General features: G+C 40.0%; 1 protein-coding gene across 1 annotated transcript in view; it reads right to left on the bottom strand.

The window, feature by feature from the left end:
* Window positions 1-230: 230 nt before the first annotated feature.
* Window positions 231-23,959, bottom strand: part of TBCCD1 (TBCC domain containing 1) — a 40,963-nt gene continuing 17,234 nt past the window's right edge. The window contains exons 5-7 of the mRNA XM_073558130.1: window positions 6,462-6,956; window positions 4,136-4,299; window positions 231-669 (exon numbers count right to left, since the gene is read on the bottom strand). Of these exons, the coding sequence (XP_073414231.1) occupies window positions 4,170-4,299; window positions 6,462-6,956 (625 nt within the window). The 3' untranslated portion in view covers window positions 231-669; window positions 4,136-4,169. The remainder of the gene's footprint in view (window positions 670-4,135; window positions 4,300-6,461; window positions 6,957-23,959) is intronic.

The raw sequence follows: 23,959 nt of genomic DNA, 5'->3' as shown, positions 1-23,959 counted from the left end.
GGGGGGTAAAATTCATAAGTTTGGACCGGACAGCCCCTTTAAATGCAAAATGTACATACAGATAGATAAGCGAGTCAATGTGGTCATAAAGAAGCTGCAAAAAAGATACTAAAAACAGGATTGCAATTATAATAATTCACACAAAGCTTGCTATCCGGATAGTTCAAACTGGAAGTACAAAAGTATTCTATATACATACACTTTTCATTTAGAAGTAAACCAGGATTGAAAACCATTAGAAAACTTTGTTTTAATTATTCAAATATTTAGATCTACACTTTAAAAATATAAGAATACATTCCTGAGAAAAACAAGTGTTTTAAAAATGCAGATTATGAGCAAAACGTTAAAGTGCTGGGTACAAACATCAACTCTCAATTCGTCACAAATGGTCGGCTTTGCATTTAACATTAATCCATAAAACAAAGATTAGCCAATAGTCCTCAAGTAAATGGCCATCCTTTCCATACAACGGTGCCTATTTGGGAGGCTTGGAGTTCAAAATATAAAATATATATTATATATATATATATATATATATATATATATATATATATATATATATATATACATACATACACACACACACACACACTCTCTAGAGTCAGGCTTTGTGAGAACATCTTCCTCTATCCAAGGTGATGACAAAGATGAATGCCGAAAACAAGCCTATAAAATAAAAAGAGAGATATGTTCAAAGATTTAATTAGGTAGGCGATTCATACTTAACACTTAGAAACTAACCCTATTCTTTTCTTACATATAGTTGAGCAGCAATACCTACAGGAAAAAAACACTAATAAAGGGCATTTAAGGTCTGTGGTCTTAATAGTGTAAAATGGAAGTATGGATTATATTCATCGTTTTACCATGGTCTGCTCTAAAAAGGTAAAAATAACGTCCTCTTATAAATAAACCCCTATACTCTGGCAACTTTCCCTCACTTTAAGGACTTGAGGAATTAATTGACTAAATGCAATTCACTTTCTCGCCCTTAAGTCGCATAAAAGAGGTGAAAATGTCCTATCTTCCTAAATTAATGCATTTCTTCAAGACCCTTCCTGTAAAAGTCGCACTAATCAACCTTAAATCCCTTCAAGCAGGTAACACGAGATTAATCTGGAATAACAAACATCACAAAACCGCTAAACAAATCTTTACCACAAATAGACTTCATATTATTGGACTTCACATTTAAAAAGGATTCCATCCTGGGCCTGGTTAGCCCTGGTTAGTGGGATGGTTAGTCTCATCCACCCAAACTTCCTTTTGTGGTCTGACCAGCCTATTAAAGGGAATCTGTCACCCCTTTTTTGAGATATCATATAATATCATTCAATTGTGTGTCACATAAGGATTCTCTTAGTACTTTTGCTTCCCCCTGACCCCGCACCTTTCATGCATAAATACTTTTTTTATATCAGTTCAGATGTATGTAAACTGCTGCTGTCCCATCCGCTGGGCGGGGCTTATTCACCTGCTCCCCCCTCCCTGTCTTGCTCTACGCAATTCTTCTTGTGTAGAGCAAGACAGGGAGGGGGGGGGGGGGGGGCGCGCAGGTGAATAAGCCCCGCCCAGCAGACCGGACAGCGGCAGTTTATATACATCTGAACCGATATAAAAAAGGTATTTATGCATGAAAGGTGCGGGGTCAGGGGGAAGCAAAAGTACTAAGAGTCCGTATGTGACACACAATTGAATGCTATCATTATATGATATCTCAAAAAAGGGGTGACAGATTCCCTTTAAGTGATCTATTCCACGTCTGGGCCAAGTACAGTTCACTAGAGATATTTAGCATACGTGTATCAAACGGTTTGGACTAGCGTCTTTAAACTCCCCAATGATTTCTTTTATCTACCAACCCTTTACCCCAAGGGTGGTTTGCACGTTCATGACCGGGCCAATTTTTACAATTCTGGCCACTGTCCCTTTATGAGGTAATAACTCTGGAACGCTTCCATGGATCCCGCTGATTCTGACATTGTTTTCTCATGACATATTGTACTTCATATTAGTGGTAAAATTTCTTTGATATAACTTGCATTTGTGAAAAAAACGGAAATTTGGTGAAAATGTCGCAATTTTTTAACTTTGAATTTTCATGCCTTTAAATCACAGAGATACGGCACACAAAAATACTTAATAAGTAACATTTCCCAAATGTTTACTTCACGTCGGCACAATTTTGGAATCAAATTTTTTTTTTTTTGTTATGACGTTATAAGGGTTAAAAGTTGACAAGCGATTTATTATTACAACACCATTTTTTTTTTTTTTTAGGGACCACATCTCATTTGAAGTCACTTTGAGGGGTCTATATGATAGAAAATACCCAAAAGTGACACCATTCTAAAAACTGCACCCCTCAAGGTGCTCAAAACCACATTCAATAAATTTATTAACCCTTCAGGTGCTTCACAGGAATTTTTGGAATGTTTTCAACAAAATGAACATTTTACTTTTTTTCACAAAAAAATTACTTCACATTTGTTTTATTTTTACCAAGGGTAACAGGAGAAATTAGAACCCAAATGTTGTTATACAATTTGTCCTGAGTACATTGATACCCCATATATGCAGGTAAACCACTGTTTGGGCGCATGGTAGAGCTCGGAAGGCAAGGAGCACCGTTTGTCTTTTCAATGCAAAATTGGCTGGAATTGAGATCGGATGCCATGTCGTGTTTAGAGAGCCCCTAATGTGCCTAAACAGTGGAAACTCCCCAATTTTAACTCCAACCCCAACCCGAAAATACTTTTCTATTTTATTATTTTTCCCTAACTTTTTTCCATGTTTTCGAGTACATAATATGGTAAAACCAATGGTGTAATTCAAAAGTACAACTTGTCCCGCAAAAAACAAGCCCTCACATGGCCATATTGATGGAAAAATAAAAAAGCAATGGCTCTGGGAAGGGGAGTGAAAAACAAAAATGGGCTCTGTCATGAAGGGGTTAAAAATGGACAGTACACGGATTTCACACAGATGGCAAAAGTATGTTGTCTGTCATTTTCACAGACTCTCATACTTGTGTGGGTGATTTTGATCTGTGTGTCAGATCAAATTAATGAAATGTTCATGATTTTTCACCAGATACATGGTCTGTCAGGAAAAACCCCCATAAAAAACAACCTGTGAGCAGCCCCATGGTCCTGTACTGTGTATGTGTTCCGACTGAATGGGTCCCAAAATTCATTAGGTAATGTCACGTGGACCCGTCCTGTGTGACGCGACCAGCAGGCCGGTAACTAAGACAAGAAGACGCAGCACGTGATACTGTCCTGTGTGACACGGCTCGCAGGCCGGTAACTAAAACAAGACAAGGGAAGGGAAACAGTTACAACGGTGGGCCCTGCGATAGGGAAAGGGGACGTGGAGACCTCCTCCACTCCCCTGATTCAGTGTCCCTAATGCTCCTAACGTTCCCCATGCTGGCTCCGCACCGGGCGCCGATCAGGAGCATGTCGCCCTAGCACACCCTACACCTATCCCTTGCTAGGGAGCTGGGTGGCGCAGGCACTGACCCCACCGCTGTACTAATACACACTAAGGAAAAGCACAAACAGGGAAACACAACTTAGCTTTACTCTGTTGCACTAGCTCCTGGCAACAGAGTCCACCACCAGAATGCAGCTCTCCTCCTGAATCGCTGCCACCAAGCTCTGTCAGAGCTACAAGGAAATCCCATATGACTCCTTCCACACCAGGGCTAAGACAGTGCTGCAAGGAACGCTCTCCAGCTCCTTCCTTCACAAGGATGGTTGAAATGAACACTATCACCAACACTGATTGCAACACCTGTGACTCTTTTATAGCAGAGCCAGCAATCACACCTGCATTATAATCATGTGCACTTAACTAAAGAAACAAGAGCGCAATGATGCTTACCACCTCCGGGGGCAAACTTAGAACAAACGACACCACAGTGCAATAATCCTAATGGCCACCGGGGGCAAAAACCAAACCTAAGCACAGCTTAGAAAAAAAAAAAAAGGTTACCTGTGCTTTTTATCAGTCCTGATCCAGCATGGATCATGACATGTAATTTTACAAAGAAACTGCATAAAAAACTCAATTCAAGAAAAATCAAAATAACAAAATAACTTCGTGACAAATAAAACCTCTCACTTACACACTTAAGTTACATCATCAGCAAAATGTGCTGTCTAGCCAGCAACTTCCTTTGTACCATCACTCTTAGGCACAAGGCTATCCAACTGGTGTCGATTTTCCGTTTTAATAAGCCATTCATTGAATTTTTGTTCAACAAGAGCCTGAAAATGGTTTCGTTGGTCCCTACAAAAAGCAAAAAAAAAAAAAAAAAAAAATATTAGAATACAACAAAACAACTTTTTAACTAATCGTAACAGCATTTTTAAATGGACTATGAATATGAGAACGTATTTAACCTCTGTGAATGCAGTACTACTACCCTAACTCCAGGAGCTGCTCCTGCTTTCCTTCCTCTCCCTACCATGTGGATCAATTTTCTTGCTTTCTAACCCGTATCTACAGTTCCCAGCCTGACTGTACTGTGTTCTGCCTCACAATACTCACAGCCGAGCTCGGTTAGCCACTCCCTTCCCCTTTATAATTTGGGCTCTGTTACTAATCCTTGTCAGAGCAAGTATTTTCTGCATGCCTAACTGAGGCAGAGGAGTTCATAAGAGGAGTTATTAGTGACTGTTGCTTGGTGTGTATGCATGGTAATTCCTTATCCTTCTCTGTTTTTGTTTATTCCCCTACTTTCACACATTGGTGCATTCCTCTGTTACATAAGCGTGAATATTTTGTATGCCTCGAGTTTTCTGTTACCTGTTGTTTGTCGGGTTGATGTACTACGATGCATAGTAGCGCCCCTTTTTCCTGGGTGGGGGAAGAGAACAGACAGAGGGCTAATTGAGGAGATAAGGCAAGGGTGGAGGCCCCAGGCATCTTCACCTTTAGGGCTCATACTCACTTGCGAGAGACTCACATGATTCTTGTGCAAGACTCTCGCATGAAAACCTGGCACTGCCGCCGGCATAGGGACTGGAGCGTGCGGCTACATGTATTTCTATGCAGCCACACGCTCCGGTCCGAGTGCCGGTGGCAGTGCCAGGTTTTCATGCGAGAGACTTGCGAGAGAATCGTGCGAGTCTCTCGCAAGTGAGTATGAGCCCTTAGAAGTATCCCGGGGAGTAGGGCAAGCTAGGGCGCCCCCTAGGGTTAGCAACAGGAAAGGAGCCCCTAGTCCCGGGTCACCTGACAGCTGTGTCATGACAGCTAGCCATCAATCCCAGGCTCTGCATAAAGCAAGAATAAGGGACAGGTGTCAGATGTGTGCCATGATTAGTCTGCACTACTTAGTGTATTTTGTGTACTGTGACAGACAGGATCATGCTAATTACCTTAAAATTTATATAATTTATTGTGTGTATGGAAGAGTTGTCCACTACTCGCTGAATTTGCCAATGTAATATAAAAGAAAAAGAAAACATACCTCCTGCACTAACACTGTCCCAGCGAGGTCAGCTGTGTTCCATTGGCTTCTACCATTAGGCTGTTTCACTCACACTTGCCTCGGATGAAACTTGAATGCCCGAAGGAAATGTGAGGACCACAGCCTAATAACTGCTCGTGCGCGTGACATAACTCATGTGAGCGCTGCTGGCCCGGCGCGGACATCGCTGGAATGGCGCCAGTGAGTGGTTTTGTTTGTTTTATTTTACAATGGAGAATACATGCAACAACCTTACATGCAAGCATGCTTCTTCTTCCATATTTTTTTTTCTATTAAAAATCACTGCTTCCTAATCTTACTGATCACTAGTTTACTTTGCATTTAAGGCTGTGGCTACATAGCGACTTTGGCCATGACACAAGTCATGCGGTTAAAAGTCATGGTATGTAGTCATTTCATAGAAAAACTGTGCAAGTGAATATGGCCGCATTACGAACCACAAAGTAAAGCAACAAGCAAGTCCGCAAAAAATCCAACTGGTTCAGCCTGAAATTAGCTTCAGTAAAAAGGACAGTAGGTAAGGTGGGTGCAATATAATGAGAAGTCTTAGTGCAATGTATTTTGGGGTTACAGGGTGACTTTGGCTATAACATATGCTGTATGCCACTGATACATCACAGCTTACTGCAAATGAACGGTGTTTGTAACATAGCCCTCAAGTTAAAAACAGTACATTTGTGACTTGCTAATCCATGATAAGACCTCCATGCACGTGCATGATGTCATGGAGCAGCAATAAGTGATCTCTGAAAGCGTGAACTGCGTCATGGGCCCCATGCTCTTTTGGTATACATCTCACTGAACTACCATCTTCCATTATCATTTTAACAAAGATCACTTCAGTCACATGATTACTATGAATTGCTTTGTTACATTTGGGAATGTAAACTTGTTGGATTTTGTATTCTCCATTAAAACTTCAAAAAGATTTAAAAATAATCTAAATCATACGAACCTACTTAATTTTGCTTCCTTGACAGCTGTTTGCCACATCAGGACTTTCTGTTGTCTTTGATCCATTGATTTCTGGAACACTGGTGGAAGACCTCCTGGAATCTCAGCCGTGTCCCCTTCCATTTCAAATGGAATAACAAATGAATAAAACTCACGTGGTGACATGAGCTTCCATACCTGGCCGTCATTCTCTGTAGATAGCAGATGTGGCCTGTCCCAATAATTAGGCAACGTTGCTAAACCAGTCTGTCCCATGTGATCTTCTAACATTGCATAATGCGTGTGAAAGGGGGCAAATACAGCAGACTGATTGCCAGAGAATAACAGAGGCCTTGTAGGAGTAAGTATATGAAAAGTACAGCTTGTGGTAGACAAAAGTGACAGGCGCTGACAAACGCTGATGACTTTCACATGATCACACATCTGAACATGAAGAACTGTTTGCACTGGACCCAGGATAATTGTGCTATTTCTACATTTTTCAATAGTAACGCACCTAGAAATAAAACATTGGAAAAAGTGTAATTTGCTGACTGAACCAAGCTTGAATGAACTTATATGTGCTTTACTAAAACTAGACCAGTTCAGAAGTGACAGGGAAAGACAATTCATCTACATAAAAGGAAGAAGGCAAATAACTCTTATGTCTATTATCAACTATTAATTACATTCAGCTACAGCAAGAACACTTTAAATGGGTTGTTCGGCCCACCATGAGCTGCGATGACTCACCAGTTTCTAAGCCATATGTATGAGTTCTACATACTCCTGGCCAAAGTCTGTCTAGAGGGTGCGGCATTACCCCATATACTTGTAGTGAGCAAGGCAGCACCCCGACTTAAACACGGCTGTCTAGTGGGCATGGCCAACTAGAGGGCGCACACATACCTGCCAGTCCCGACTCGGAAACTGGCGAATTCTCGCAGCGCAGTGCGTGCGTGCGCTGGGGGGGGGGGGGGGGCGGCATTCATAAGACTGCAGATTCAGCCATTTGGACAAGACAAAAAATGTGATGAAAATGGCCACTATCATATATTTCAAGCTGCAACCTATCTTAGTCACGTGTCAGGATGGGTTACAGAATGAACACACACAGCCCGAGACATTCCTCAATATTCAGCATAGTAGCACCGTGAGCAATTGTAACTGATCTACTCGCTCAGCCATGCAGCAGGAGAGAGAAAAAATAACTTGAACATGACGGAATGAGCAAAACAGGCTTTTTTTCCTCCATCTTAAAGAGGATCTTTCACCAAATGTTTCATGTTGAACTGGTCAAAATGTAAGTGCATGCAGAGTAGAATAACTTTTTTCTTTTTATCTCTTGTGGAGCTATTAGTAAAAGTATTAAATAAAAGTTGTTAGTCCACTGCAGTCAATTTTTGACCTGTTCGTTTTTTCCTCCCAGAGCTTTGCAAACTGCGATCAACATAATACGACAAACCCTCATGCCAGCACGCTGTTAATGTTATCGTTTGACAGTGGCATTTAAAAGGTTAACAAATTGTGGGTGGCACAGTGGTTAGAGGCAGATCCTGGCTGTAACACAGTCATTACCTGACGGACATGGGGTGATCTCACCTGGTGAGCCCGCGCCATACACCCGCTACCGACTTGCACCGTACATGTGTGACAGATGTTGGTAATGGGTTAACAGAGATTTCACTAGGGGCGTGTACTTCTTCCTCTTTATGAAGCTGACCAATCAAACAGGCAGCAAAACACTGGGGAAAGATGAACACACCCCCCAGAATAGCTTAGAACAGGGTCAGTGTAAAAGCATATTGACAAGCAGTCTGCTTTTCTTATTGCAGTGTGAGGACTAGTGAAGCGCAAGCACTAAAATTATCAAATGCAAGTCGGACACTCAGGCAGGCTCAACTCAAGTACAATGGGAGTCAATTGGAAATTCAAGCAGTTTTTGTAAGAAAAAGCAATTAGTTCCAGCTGCGTGTAAAAAATTCCTTCTTTATTTCAACATTAAAAATATGTCATCTTCATAGTATATGCCATACACACGGACACGGCAACATTTTTTTCTTGTAAAATCCATTTTAGGCTATGTGCACACGGTGCAGATTCTGCTGCGGATCCGCAGCGTTTCTGCTGCGTTGTACAGTACCATTGTTTCCAATGGTAAAAAAAAACCCGCTGTGCACATGCTGCCGATTTTTCCGCGCGGATTTGCTGCGGGTTACAATCCGCAGCATATCAATTGTTTGTCCGGAATCCGCTACGGTTTCACATCTCCTCCATTGTAGAGGTGTGAAACCACAGGGCTAACCGCAGGTCTTTTTGACCTGCGGTTTTTCCAAAATACACGCGGAAAAATCCGCACCACCGAAAACTACATGTGCACATAGCCTTATTTTGTTAGTCTGTAACAGTGGAGTAATACTCTGACAACATTGTTCCCAACTGCGACCTGGGAGTGAGAGATGCGTCCAGGCATCTTCCCCATGCTGTTGCCATTTCTGCCATTTTTCTTGCACTCCTGTTAGGGTCTTACAAAAACTGAAAACAAACAAAAGCCAGCTCACCAAGTGTTCACCGCAGACCTCGGAGCTCCGTCTGGACTGACGTATAATCAATAGGAAAAAGCAATTAGTTCCAGCTGCGTGTAAAAAATTCCTTCTTTATTTCAACATTAAAAATATGTCATCTTCATAGTATATGCCATACACACGGACACGGCAACGCTTTTCGATCTGTAAGATCTTTGTCAGAGCCATAGAGATACACTGATCTCAGCTGCATATATACTACATTTGATCCAATGACATGCACAAATACAATCACATGACAATTAACTCATTAAAATTACATAGCAATGTACAAAATAAATTAAAACACATGTTGCAAAAGAAAAATATTTATCTTTTCAACAATAATGAAGCATTAGGTCATTTCGTTTATTTAAACCATTCGGGGATCGGACATCTAGGTGATAAATCCAAAAAGCCTCTCTTGTTAACAGGCGTCGCTTTGAATCTCCGCCGCGGAAAGGAATTTTAACCTGTTCTATTCCTTGCACTTTAAAACTCGAGGTATTTCTAGCATGGTGCCTAATGAAATGCTGCGACACAGCTGATATATTACGATTCATGTTATTCGTATTCTCAATATCATGTAGATGTTCCCTAATGCGCATCTTCATTTTTCTAGATGTGCACCCTATATATGATAATTTGCAAATGGTGCAATCTATCTTATATATTAGTTGAATTACAATTGATATATTGTTTTATGGTATATTGCACTTTATTTGCCGCATCAGAAATTTTTTTTGTGACATTTGCATATCTACATGTTTTGCATTTTGTAGCTCCACATCTGAAAAAACCATTGCAGGTTAACCAGGTTTTATTAGTTTTATTATTGAGAGAAAATAAATTAGGTGATAATTTGTCTCCCAATGTAGGAGCTTTTCTCGATACTATATTAATACCTGGCTTTAATATATCTGCCAATTTACTATCTTCATATAAAATGGGCAAATATCTATTAATGATTCCCTTGATTTGTGGAAATTGGCGACTAAACTGAAAACAAATATACGGTTTCTTTCCAATAACTCTCATTTGCGTTGCCACCAGAAAAAATCATTTTATTACGTTTTTTATTTTTTACTATTTGTTGTGCTCGATTTAAAGACCAATCCGGATACATGCGATTTTTTAATTTTTTCTTTACATGTTCCAGTTCACTATCTAGATTACTCTCTTCACTACAATTACGTTTAACCCTTGTGAGTTCTCCTACTGGTATTGCTTTAAGGGTATGTTTATTGTGACTGCTAGTCGCATGTAAGATGGTATTCCCACTATAGGGTTTATGATGTGTTTTCGTAGAGATTATTTCCCCCTCAACACCAAATAAATCCAAAAAAGATATATGTTCCATATTATGTTCATGCGTAAATTTAATATTGTATTGGTTAGAGTTTAGATATAACATAAAGGCAGGTATGGCAGATACATCTCCATCCCAAATTAATAGGGTATCATCGATATATCTGCCATACCATGCCACCTGTCCATGAAAAGGATTGGAATCTGAGAAAATAAATTCATATTCCCAATACGACATAACCAGATTTGCAAGGGACGGTGAAAATTTGGCTCCCATGGCTACTCCCTTCAACTGTAAATAATAACACTGGTTGAAGGAGAAAAAATTGTGACATCAAAAATGTTATTACTTGCAAAATATAATTAATTAGATCCATAGAGTAGTTACTAAACCTTTTTAAATGAAATTGCAAAGCTCTTATTGCTAAATCATGAGGGATACATGTATATAATGATACTACATCACAACTAAGCCATGAATATGATGACAACCACATCTTGTTAGAAAACATTTGTAATACCTGTTTGGAATCTCTAATATAGCCAGGCATCCGCTGTACAAGGGGTTGCAACAATGTGTCAACCCATTGTGACAAATGCTCATGTGCTGAACCGATGCCCGAGACAATCGGTCGCATAGGAGGAATGCCACAGCCTTTGTGTATTTTGGGTACTCCATATATAATTGGAAGCACCGTTTTTTTCACTTGCAGATATTCTGCCTGTTTTTTAGTAATGACTCCTAACTCCAAACCTTCCATGATAATTTGATTAGTTTTATCCCTAAATTGTTCTAAAGGGTTATAATCCAGTTTCCTGTATGTCAACAATGAACAACAATGAATGAAGAAGGAGAATGTGATGACAACACTCAGACAATAACCAACGAATTTTTACATATGAACTTTCAGGAGCAGGTGTCATTGGTAACTTTACAAGATTTGGATACAGAAAAAAATAGAGAGACGGAATATGTTAATCAGTCATTAAATTTTTCCACAAAAAATCCCTATTTCTATCCGGTCCACGCAAGATCTGAGTGCATGGACCGATTCCAAGATATAGTGGAAAAGGAATTGCAAATTTTGTTTAATCAAAAAAATAGTAAATTTAAAAATCTATCTGGCAAGCAATTTATAGCCCTAAGAGAATTAAAATCAATGACAAATATTGTTATAAAAATGTCAGATAAAGGTGGGGTAGTTGTGGTTCTAGATTCTAAAGATTATTATGATAAAATGATTGAGTTATTGTCAGATGAATTGACATACAGGAAACTGGATTATAACCCTTTAGAACAATTTAGGGATAAAACTAATCAAATTATCATGGAAGGTTTGGAGTTAGGAGTCATTACTAAAAAACAGGCAGAATATCTGCAAGTGAAAAAAACGGTGCTTCCAATTATATATGGAGTACCCAAAATACACAAAGGCTGTGGCATTCCTCCTATGCGACCGATTGTCTCGGGCATCGGTTCAGCACATGAGCATTTGTCACAATGGGTTGACACATTGTTGCAACCCCTTGTACAGAGGATGCCTGGCTATATTAGAGATTCCAAACCGGTATTACAAATGTTTTCTAACAAGATGTGGTTGTCATCATATTCATGGCTTAGTTGTGATGTAGTATCATTATATACATGTATCCCTCATGATTTAGCAATAAGAGCTTTGCAATTTCATTTAAAAAGGTTTAGTAACTACTCTATGGATCTAATTAATTATATTTTGCAAGTAATAACATTTTTGATGTCACAATTTTTTCTCCTTCAACCAGTGTTATTATTTACAGTTGAAGGGAGTAGCCATGGGAGCCAAATTTTCACCGTCCCTTGCAAATCTGGTTATGTCGTATTGGGAATATGAATTTATTTTCTCAGATTCCAATCCTTTTCATGGACAGGTGGCATGGTATGGCAGATATATCGAGGATACCCTATTAATTTGGGATGGAGATGTATCTGCCATACCTGCCTTTATGTTATATCTAAACTCTAACCAATACAATATTAAATTTACGCATGAACATAATATGGAACATATATCTTTTTTGGATTTGGATTTATTTGGTGTTGAGGGGGAAATAATCTCTACGAAAACACATCATAAACCCTATAGTGGGAATACCATCTTACATGCGACTAGCAGTCACAATAAACATACCCTTAAAGCAATACCAGTAGGAGAACTCACAAGGGTTAAACGTAATTGTAGTGAAGAGAGTAATCTAGATAGTGAACTGGAACATGTAAAGAAAAAATTAAAAAATCGCATGTATCCGGATTGGTCTTTAAATCGAGCACAACAAATAGTAAAAAATAAAAAACGTAATAAAATGATTTTTTCTGGTGGCAACGCAAATGAGACAGTTATTGGAAAGAAACCGTATATTTGTTTTCAGTTTAGTCGCCAATTTCCACAAATCAAGGGAATCATTAATAGATATTTGCCCATTTTATATGAAGATAGTAAATTGGCAGATATATTAAAGCCAGGTATTAATATTGTATCGAGAAAAGCTCCTACATTGGGAGACAAATTATCACCTAATTTATTTTCTCTCAATAATAAAACTAATAAAACCTGGTTAACCTGCAATGGTTTTTTCAGATGTGGAGCTACAAAATGCAAAACATGTAGATATGCAAATGTCACAAAAAAAATTTCTGATGCGGCAAATAAAGTGCAATATACCATAAAACAATATATCAATTGTAATTCAACTAATATATAAGATAGATTGCACCATTTGCAAATTATCATATATAGGGTGCACATCTAGAAAAATGAAGATGCGCATTAGGGAACATCTACATGATATTGAGAATACGAATAACATGAATCGTAATATATCAGCTGTGTCGCAGCATTTCATTAGGCACCATGCTAGAAATACCTCGAGTTTTAAAGTGCAAGGAATAGAACAGGTTAAAATTCCTTTCCGCGGCGGAGATTCAAAGCGACGCCTGTTAACAAGAGAGGCTTTTTGGATTTATCACCTAGATGTCCGATCCCCGAATGGTTTAAATAAACGAAATGACCTAATGCTTCATTATTGTTGAAAAGATAAATATTTTTCTTTTGCAACATGTGTTTTAATTTATTTTGTACATTGCTATGTAATTTTAATGAGTTAATTGTCATGTGATTGTATTTGTGCATGTCATTGGATCAAATGTAGTATATATGCAGCTGAGATCAGTGTATCTCTATGGCTCTGACAAAGATCTTACAGATCGAAAAGCGTTGCCGTGTCCGTGTGTATGGCATATACTATGAAGATGACATATTTTTAATGTTGAAATAAAGAAGGAATTTTTTACACGCAGCTGGAACTAATTGCTTTTTCCTATTGATTATACGTCAGTCCAGACGGAGCTCCGAGGTCTGCGGTGAACACTTGGTGAGCTGGCTTTTGTTTGTTTTCAGTTTTTGTAAGACCCTAACAGGAGTGCAAGAAAAAAGCCAGAAATGGCAACAGCATGGGGAAGATGCCTGGACGCATCTCTCACTCCCAGGTCGCAGTTGGGAACAATGTTGTCAGAGTATTACTCCACTGTTACAGACTAACAAAATAAGGCTATGTGCACATGTAGTTTTCGGTGGTGCGGATTTTTCCGCGTGTATTTTGGAAAAACCGCAGGTCAAAAAGACCTGCGGTTTAGCCCTGTGGTTTCACACCTCTACAATGGAGGAGATGTGAAACCGTAGCGGATTCCGGACAAACAATTGATATGCTGCGGATTGTAACCCGCAGCAAATCCGCGCGGAAAAATCGGCAGCATGTGCACAGCGGGTTTTTTTTTACCATTGGAAACAATGGTACTGTACAACGCAGCAGAAACGCTGCGGATCCGCAGCAGAATCTGCACCGTGTGCACATAGCCTAAAATGGATTTTACAAGAAAAAAAATGTTTCCCGACTTTTAGATAAGACAAAATTAAAAAAGAAGACTCCTTTACATTTTAATACGTAGTTGACCCAACTCTCACCGTACTTCCCCCGTCACCTACGACTATAGTAGATGGGAATATAAAACTATATCCACCGGTAAAGGCAGTTTTAACATTTTTCTATCTTATCTGGGTATGTAGTGTGTGTGTGTGTGTGTGTGTGTGTGTGTGTGTGTGTGTGTGTGTGTGTGTGTGTGTGTGTGTGTGTGTGTGTGTGACATCGTCAGACACATCTTAGTTAAATTAGGAAGGGGAACTCAAAATAAAAGCAAGAACTGCCAAAGTTTGAAAGGACGAGGGACTTCGATACACCCTGTACCAGATATAAAAGAGGGCCTCATACACATTCTGTTAAAATTGTTAGGTAGTGGGGCTCGTAAATTTTGGCATCACTTTTTATATCACAAACAATACCATAAGAATTTTGTACACAAGAGAATGTACTTATAATTAAAAAAATCTTTATTAAATAAAAATATCAAAAAAACAAAAGGACATGCATACGTGATGCAAGGGGCATGGAATGGCAAAGAAATCCGTGAGAATATAATTTCATATGTATAAAAAAATATATATAACATATGCAATATACATAGTATAAAAATATATCAAGGTGTATAATGATATACAAAAAATGATATACAAAAAATTAATAAAAAGTACACAAGTGACAGTGATTCAATAATTAAACACAGTCTGGCAAATCATACTGTCAATCTATCCAAAACATTATATTGTGAATATTATATAAATCATTGGGAGATAAAAAAAGTGAACAACATGATAAAATATTAATAATTAATTCCCATACGAGATAAAGTGCACAATGGATAAAAAATATACGCAAGACTGATCAACCATGATTAATAAAATAAAGTGCAATAGTAAAAGTGCATGGAAAATCAGATACCAACCAGTCTGGCACTCCACTGCACTGACACCTTTATATATTTTTTTTATTATATATATATATATATATATATATATATATATATATATATATATTTATTTTTTTTTTATTTTTATTTTTTTTTTACACATATGAAATTATATTCTTACTGATTTGTCTGCCATTCCATGCCCCTTGCATCACACATGCATGTAATTTATTTATGATATTTTTATTTAATAAAGATTTTTTAATTACAAGTACTTTCTCTTGTGTACATCATTCTTAGGGTGTGGTATTGTTTGTGTAATCATGTTTTAGATGTTAATAAAGTGATATAATACATTTTTTCATCATAGCACTTTGAATATCTCTTTTTGGATTATAATAGTAGAGATAGGCTTCATACACATCCTGTAAAAATTATGAAGGAGGGCATCATACACACCCTAGAAAAATTAAGAGCGAGGGCCACCTGATAACATGGGAGGGTCGCATGACTTGCTCATTTTAAATTAGGTATATAATATGTCTGCAAACCTTCCAGTATCATTAGGGAAAAAAAAAAAAATACGTAGCCCTGAAAAGGACTTTTGTTTTTAGGTTGCAGTAGAAATATACCTTTAAAATGACAGTAAGGAAATAAACCCTGCCTATATGCCTCTAATCCAAAAGTATCCCTCCTCCACCAGCTATGTCTAAACTGAATGAAGGTAAGAGCGATTTTACTGCAATAGAAATCAACTCTCCCTTAAAGCTTCTAGTGCACCTCGTCACCGGGTCTTATATGAAATGGCTACATGGATACAGCATTATAGTACATGGCAGGTAATCCCTGCATGTTTACTGGCTGTCTAAAAATGAAAAAACTGAGGCTAAAAGAAAAGTTGTGTGAAAAAAGTACTTTCTTTTTTACAGATCAATTTATGAAGCACCTGGGGGTTAAAGTGCTCACTATGCATCTAGATAAGTTCCTTGGGGGGTCTAGTTTCCAAAATGGGGTCACTTGTGGGGGAGCTCCCAAGTTTAGGCGCACAGGGGCTCTCCAAATACAACATGGCAACCACTAAATATTCCAGCATATTTCCATTCAAAAAGTCAAATGGCACTCCTTCCCTTCTGAGCCCTGCCGTGCACTCAAACAGTGGTTTATGACCACATATGAGGTATCTGTGTACTCAGGAGAAATTGCCCAACAAATTTTAGGGTCTATTTTATTCTGTTGCCCATGTGAAAATAAAAAAATTGATGCTAAAAGAAAATTTTTGTTGGAAAAATTAAAATGTCCATTTTTTCCTTCCACGTTGCTTTAGTTCCTGTGAAGCACCCGAAGGGTTAATAATCTTCTTGAATGTTTTGAGTAGCTTGAGGGGTGCAGTTTTTAGAATGTTGTCACTTTTGGGTATTTTCCAGGGCTGTGGAGTCGGAGTCGTGGAGTCGGAGTCGGTGCTCATTTTGGTGGAGTCGGAGTTGGAGTCGGTATAAAATGGACCGACTCCGACTCCTAAAATATATAATAAATTGGGTACAGTAATTCAATGCAGGATGTGCTGAATATTTTTTCATAGGAATTTGGGAAAGTTATGAAATGTCCTATAAATGGCTGTTCTATTCCTGATCTAAGGCTACATTCACACACAGCGTTTTTCCTGTGTTTTTTGAGGATACGTTTTTCAGCTGCAAAAGTTGATCATCTTTTTAAAAAACCGCATCACCTGAAAGGTTTTTGAGCTCATAAATAATGTTTTCAATAGCAAAAGCAGATTAGAAATCTACTCTATCTATCCATTTATCCATATCTGTCTATCCATATCGTATCTGTACCAAAAAGAATGAAAACCGGGTAGTACACCAATATATATTCTGTTCTATCTAAATATCTTGATTATGGGATCATAAAAATGATTAAATGTTTGAGGTTCACATTGTACTACAATAAATTTTTCACTTAAATATAAGCAATATGTGTGGGAGTCGGAGTCGGAGTCGTGGAGTCGGAGTTGGAGTCGGTGTAAGAGAAATTGAGGAGTCGGAGTTGCAGGTTTGGCTTACCGACTCCACAGCCCTGGTATTTTCTGCCATATAGACCCCTCAAAGTGACTGCAAATGTGAGGTGGTCCTTAAAAATATGGTTTTGTAAGTTTTGTTGTAAAAATGAGAAATTGCTGGTCAACTTTTAACCCTTATAACTTCCTAACAAAAAAAAAAAAATTGTTTCCAAAATTGTGCTGATATAAAGTAGACATGTGGGAAATGTTATTTATTATCTAGTTTGTGTCACATAACTCTCTGGTTTAGCTGAATAAAAATTCAAAATTTGAAAATTGTGAAATTTTCACCAAATTTCCGTTTTTTTTTTTCACAAACAAACGTAAAAATTATCAACCTAAATTTACCACTAACATGAAGCACAATATGTCACGAAAAAACCTCAGAATCGCTAGGATCCGTTGAAGCATTCCTGAGTTATTACCTCATAAAGGGACACTGGTCAGAATTGCAAAAAAATGGCCAGGTCATTAAGGTCAAAATAGGCTGGGTCATGAAGGGGTTAAAATGAACTTAGGCTACTTTCACACTTGCTGCGTTAGGAGGCGCAGCGCATGGCCGCCGTGCAGCTGCGCCCCCCTCTACCGTCAGCTCCTCCTATGGGTGCATGAAGCTGCATGCAACCTGCGTACCCTATCGTTATCATTGGGTACGCAGGCTGTGCGCTGGTATGCTTTTGCCGGTGCATGTGCCCTTTTGACGGTGCGCTGTGTGCCAAAACGCACCGTGTTGCATTTTGGTGTGCTCAGCGCACCGTCAGAAGGGCACATGCGCCGGCAAAAGCATACCAGCGCACGGCCTGCGTACCCAATGATAACAATAGGGTACGCAGGTCGCATGCAGCGTCATGCGCCCATAGGAGGAGCTGACTGGAGGGGGCACAGCAGGGGGCGGAACTGCACGGCCGCCGTGCGCTGCGCCTCCTAACGCAAGTGTGAAAGTAGCCTTAGTGGGAAACCCCTTTAATGACATGTTACAGCCAAGAGCCTTATGTGTTTTGAGATTTTCCACCAACCCTTCACAGTCATCTGCTCTTGAGCTTCCCAAAAAATTAACTATTCCTTTATCTTTGCTTCACTCAACTTCAGAAATTCACCAATGAGATACTTTATTTCGCATTTTTATCCATTGCCTTTACAAAGTTCTTCATTAGGCCTAACTTGATATGCACTGGTGGTAACAATCTTAAGTGGGTCAACAACATCTGGATGCAAGACATTTTTACTCCCTGGCTGAAGCGAACGTCAGAGAGGTCAGTCTCTTATTATAGTGATATTCTCTTGCACGACTATCCTATTCACAAAGAAAGCAGCAGTAGTTTCTGAATCCACCCAAGTAAGAGGGCAACCACTTTTAAGTCACCACAGAGGGACCACAAATGTTGAGGTGCCTGAACTATGTTGTCATAGGTTTCCTCCACGTGGACTGCATATCCACGGTGGCTCAGTTGTTAGCTGGGGTCCTGGGTTAAAATTCCATCAAGGACAACATTGCCAGGAGTTTGTATGTTCTCCCCGTGTTTGTGTGGGTTTCCTCCCACATTCCAAAGACATACTGATAGGGAATTTACATTATGAGCTCCAATGGGGACAGTGCCGATAATGTCTGTAAAGGTCTGTGGAATTAATGGCGTAATACAAGTGATTAAAATAAATATCCAACTGGAAGTGAAGGTAGCGCATTGCCATTATGCAGCAAGACAGCTTTTAGGCTTGTTTTGGGCAAATCGATAAAGAGCCTCGATTCCTCTGGACTATGACTTATCTTTATAGCTTCCATTAAACTGTTGATGTTGTTCATGTCACAAGATCGCCCCTCCATGAAGAAGTACTGGACAAGATCTTTATCACGGTCCAAACATCACCCGCTAGGAGATTCCACTGCTGTAGCCTGGGAGCTAAGAGCTCAGCCACACTCTTGGGCAGATCCAAATCACTAATAAGATCGTTCAGTTTTTCTTTGTGTTATAAAGTTTGGTTCAGCTGAGGTTTCTGACAATGTCTGGGTCATGTGAGGAAGATACTTCATGACACCAAGCGCCCTCTTCTTCCTCACTTGACTGAAAATGTTTCTGGTGCTTTTGGAACCAGCAGTCCTTCTGTAAGTGGTACTGGGCGTATTACAATGTTTGTATACTGTAAAGTTCACTTCTTCCTTGAAACGCCTTTCCTAATGGGTAGCACCATACAGAAACAATAAGTGGTAGCGTGATTGGTTGGCTCTCTCCAGATCATTGGGACTGCAAAAGGCACAGATTGCCTCTTCCCATGCAACCACTGGGTAAGGTGATGCACATCTATTACAGTATGTGTGTGGAGCCAAACTCTTACCCTGATCTCTTATTCTGCACCCAAAATACAGGTTGTAGGCTTTCCTTATGACGGTAGCCAAGTTTCGCCTTTGTGACGCAAAAGTGACTTCTCCGTATGTGCAGCAAAAACTAAGGGTTTTGTTAATGCAAGAATGAGGCATGCCTGAAAATACATAGAAACATGTCTATATGCTAAGAAATCTGAAAGCTGTCTACCTTACACAGAGAGCATTTATAAAAGTAGGCGATACAACTGTGACTAGGGTTAGGTCATCGGAATGGAGCGGTCATTTTCTCTCACACTAAGCTTGTTCTAAGCTTTTGTGGGAGCATGTTCTTTTTTTCCTTCAGTGTTTTGCTGTCTGCTTATGATTGGTCAACCTGTTCACGCCTCCCAGAGAAATCATTTTGGAAATACCCATTTGAACTTAACTGTTCGGTGCCAAATACTTAGCAGCAGCCACTATTACATCATGTATTCAGTTCAACATGAAAAATTTCGGAAAGGTACTTATTAGGCCGGGGTCAGACTTGCGAGAAACTCACATGAGTCTCACATCTCAAACCTGGCACTGCTGCCGGCACTCGGGACCTGAGCGTGTGGATGCATAAAAATACATGCTGCTGCACGCTCCGGTCCCGAGTGCCGCCGGCAGTGTCGGGTATTGAGATGCGAGACTCGTGCGAGTTTCTCGCATATGTGACCGTGGCCTTAAAAGGGATTATCCGGTCTAAAGCAACAAGTCTGCAGTCACTGTATGTGACTGCAGACTTGTGAATCCTGACGCATTGTGAGGATCCTCTGGTGTCAGGTGACCTCAAATATATGATATGCATACTTTCGGCTACAATCTGACTAGTTTATGGCCTCGCCCAATACACTTGGACTGAGCAAGGCCACGCGCCCACCTAGTCGGAATGCTGCATATTGCTTTCCTGCAGTCATATGACTGCCAATTTTGGCACTAATGCCAGAAAATCTTCACAGAATGCAATGCGTGTGACGTGGGTTTTCACAAGTCTGCAGTCACAGAGTGAATGCAGACTTGTTGTTTTAGACTGGACAACCACATTAAGTCTTGGTGCCTGCTCAGTTAGTCTGTGCCCTGCAGTTAATTTATCTCACTGAATCTACAGAAAGGGTTGGCAAATAAGCAAATAGTGGGACTGAACCTGAAGGGAAAAAAAAAAAAAAAAAAAAAGCCAGTTCTGCTCAGTCTCAGCTGAGACTATTTTTGTTTTTCCTAATACAGCTCTGCTCCATAGCTGAGTGAACATATGTTATGTCTGTTCATGAATGATTTAGACCCTAACAGTGTAGGCACATTTCAAGCAGTATTTCTTCACGTTGCTATCTGTCCTGACATGTTACTAGGACAGGTTGCAACATGAAATTTGGAGTGGCGGCATTTTTTATCATGATCTTGGAGAACCCCTTTAAAAGATTACCAATATTTCTATTAGGATACACTAAGTAAAGAAGAGTATTTTAACTCATGAGCAATCAATGGAATACACAGTGGGGAACAGAAGTATTTGATCCCTTGCTGATTTTGTAAGTTTGCCCACTGACAAAGACATGAACAGTATAATTTTAAGGGTGGGTTAATTTAACATTGATAGAATTTCAAAAATTAAATCCAGAAATTCATATTGTATAAAATATCTAAAATTTATTTGCAGTGAGAAATAGCTATTTCATCCCTCTGGCAAACAAGACTTAATACTTGGTGGCAAAACCCTTGTTGGCAAGCACAGCAGTCAGACGGTTACTGCAGTGGATGATGAGGTTTGCGCACGTCAGGAGGAATTTTGGTCCACTCCTCTTTGCAGATCATCTCTAAATCATTAAGATTTTGAGGCTGTCGCTTGGCAACTCTGAGCTTAAACTCCCTCCATGAGTTTAAGCTCAGAGTTAGGCTAGGCCACTCCATGACCTTAATGTGTTTCTTTTTGAGCTTCTCCTTTGTTGCCTTGGCTCTATGTTTTGGATCATTGTCTTTCTGAAATACCCAGACACAAACCATTTTTAATGTCCTGGCAGAGGGAAGGAGGTTGTCACTCAGGATTTTACACATGGCTCCATCCATTCTCCCATTGATGCTGTGATGTAGTCCTGTGCCCTTAGCAGAGAAACACCCCCAAAACAATGTTTCCACCTCCGTGCTTGACAGTGGGGACAGTGTTCTTTGGGTCATAGGCAGCATTTCTCTTCCTCGAAACACAGCGAGTTGAGTTAATGCCAAAAAGCTCAATTTTTGTCTCATCTGACTACAGCACCTTCTCCCAATCACCCAAAGAATCATCCAGGTGTTCATTGACAAACTTCAGACAGGCCTGCACATGTACCTTCTTGAGCATGGGGACCTTGCGGGCACCGCAGGATTCTAAACCTTTACAGCGTAATGTGCTACCAATGGTTTTCTTGGTGAGTGTGGTCCCAGCTGCCTTGAGATCATTAACAAGTTCCTCCCAGTGTAGTTTTAGGCTGATCTCACCTTCCTCATGATCAAGGATACCCCACAAGGTGAGATTTTGCATGATGTCCCAGATCTATGTCGTCTGACACTCCTTTTGTATTGAATTTCCTTACTATTGCACCAACAGTTGTCTCCTTCACACCCAGCGTCTTACGTACGATTTTGTAGCCCATTCCAGCATTGTGCAGGTTTACTATCCTGTCTCTGACATCCTTATAAAGCTCTTTGGTCTCACCTATGTTGTAGAGGTTAGAGTCTGACTGATTAATTGAGTCTGTGGACAGAAGTCTTTTATAAAGGCGACTATGTAAGACCTGTCTTTATGCAGGTAACAAGTTTATTAGGATTGTCTAACTGGTCTGTAGGAGACAGAACTCTTAATGGTTGGTAGGGGGATCAAATTCTTATTTCTCACTGAAAAATGCAAATAAATTTATATAATTTATACCATGTGATTTTCTGGATTTAATTTTTGATATTCTATCTCTCAATGTTAAAATTAACCTACCCTTAAAATTATAGACTGTTCATGTCTCTGTCAGTGGGCAAACTTATAAAACAAACAAGGGATCAAATACTTATTTCCCCCACTGTAAATAAAATATCAAATCAAGAATAAATCCGTTTAAAAAGTGACTAGTTGAACAGTCATTCTGTGCAGACAAAGTACAGGCACAGTGCATCATGGCGGGCCCAATCATTTAAATACATGTTCACACCTGCTTGTTTTCCATCTATCTCCACACTTCTCTGGCCCCATGAAGCCAGAGCTGTCAATCAAGAAACAGGGGACTGGAGATTGAGGGAAAACAAGCAGGTAGAGAAAACGTATTTAAATGACTGTCTTATCATGAAGCACCAAACTGTGGAACTTAATTTGAACAGTCATTCTGTGCTGACAGAATCCCTTAAGGGCCTGTCTCACTAAGGCCTGTTTAACACTTCAGTTTTTCACAATCAGTCAAGATCCACCGATTTGCCAAAAAAACGGATCCGCCATTTTTCTTGGCAGATCCGTTTTTTTTCCCCATTGACTTTCATTATCAGCGGATTTTGACTGATGATCGTCCGTTGCATCCGTATTTGTGCGGATCCACCAAAATTTTGGCGTCCGCTGAGATCACCGAACGGACCATGCAACTTTTTTTGCTGTCCGGATCCGCATTTTCCCCTTTTAACCCTGAATCAAGTGTCGCTGCTGGATGAAAATTCTCTCTCTCTCTCCTCCATTCCTCACTTGATCTCCAGCTCCATCTTTCGCCACGCGATCTTCCACGTCTCACATCGCGCGATCTCCTCTCACCCACATCCCGCGAGACGATCGTTCACCGCAGATGCCCGCTCTCTTCCGGATACCATTACATCCGCCGGTATTAATTTTTAATTTTTTTTCTTTTTTCCCCAGGCGCGGTTCCTTTAAATTTTTACCATCAGCAGATCCGTACATCCGCCGATCCGCTGACCCTCGTTTCTGTCAGTCCGCCTGCGGATCCGTTTTCCGCTATTTTGGCGGATATAGACTGACAGAAAAAACTGATGTCTGAAACAGGCCTAAGCGATATCTCTAGCAATATCGCTATAACGTCACTGGTTTTTGTGACGTAGCAGCGATATTGCTAGCGATATCGCTATGTCTGATATTTACCTCCAACCGGCTCCCCCGCTGATCGCACGAAAACGTCCTGGACCGTTTCTCGTCATCAGCTTCCTGCTGGGATTCTTGTGGCGCCGACGAGCAACGCATGGACGCGGGCGGGAGGACGTTTTCATCGCCTCGTATTGACAGGCAAGTAGCGACCCCCGACCGCTGCGATGTCGCTGGTGAGATCTGCCTGTGTGGCAGCTCACTAGCGACCACTTAGCGATGTACCAGCGATCCTGACCGCGTCATATTGCTGGTCGGGATCGCTGGTGCATCGCTAAGTGTGACAATACCTTTAATGTCAGCGGCAATTTGGTA

The sequence above is a fragment of the Dendrobates tinctorius genome, unplaced genomic scaffold (assembly GCF_039654945.1).
Source record: "Dendrobates tinctorius isolate UK_male_01 unplaced genomic scaffold, ASM3965494v1 ptg000254l, whole genome shotgun sequence".
Lineage (NCBI taxonomy): Eukaryota > Metazoa > Chordata > Amphibia > Anura > Dendrobatidae > Dendrobates > Dendrobates tinctorius.
The sequence above is the reverse complement of the archived record's forward strand: the minus strand, read 5'-3'. Positions and strand labels throughout refer to the sequence as shown.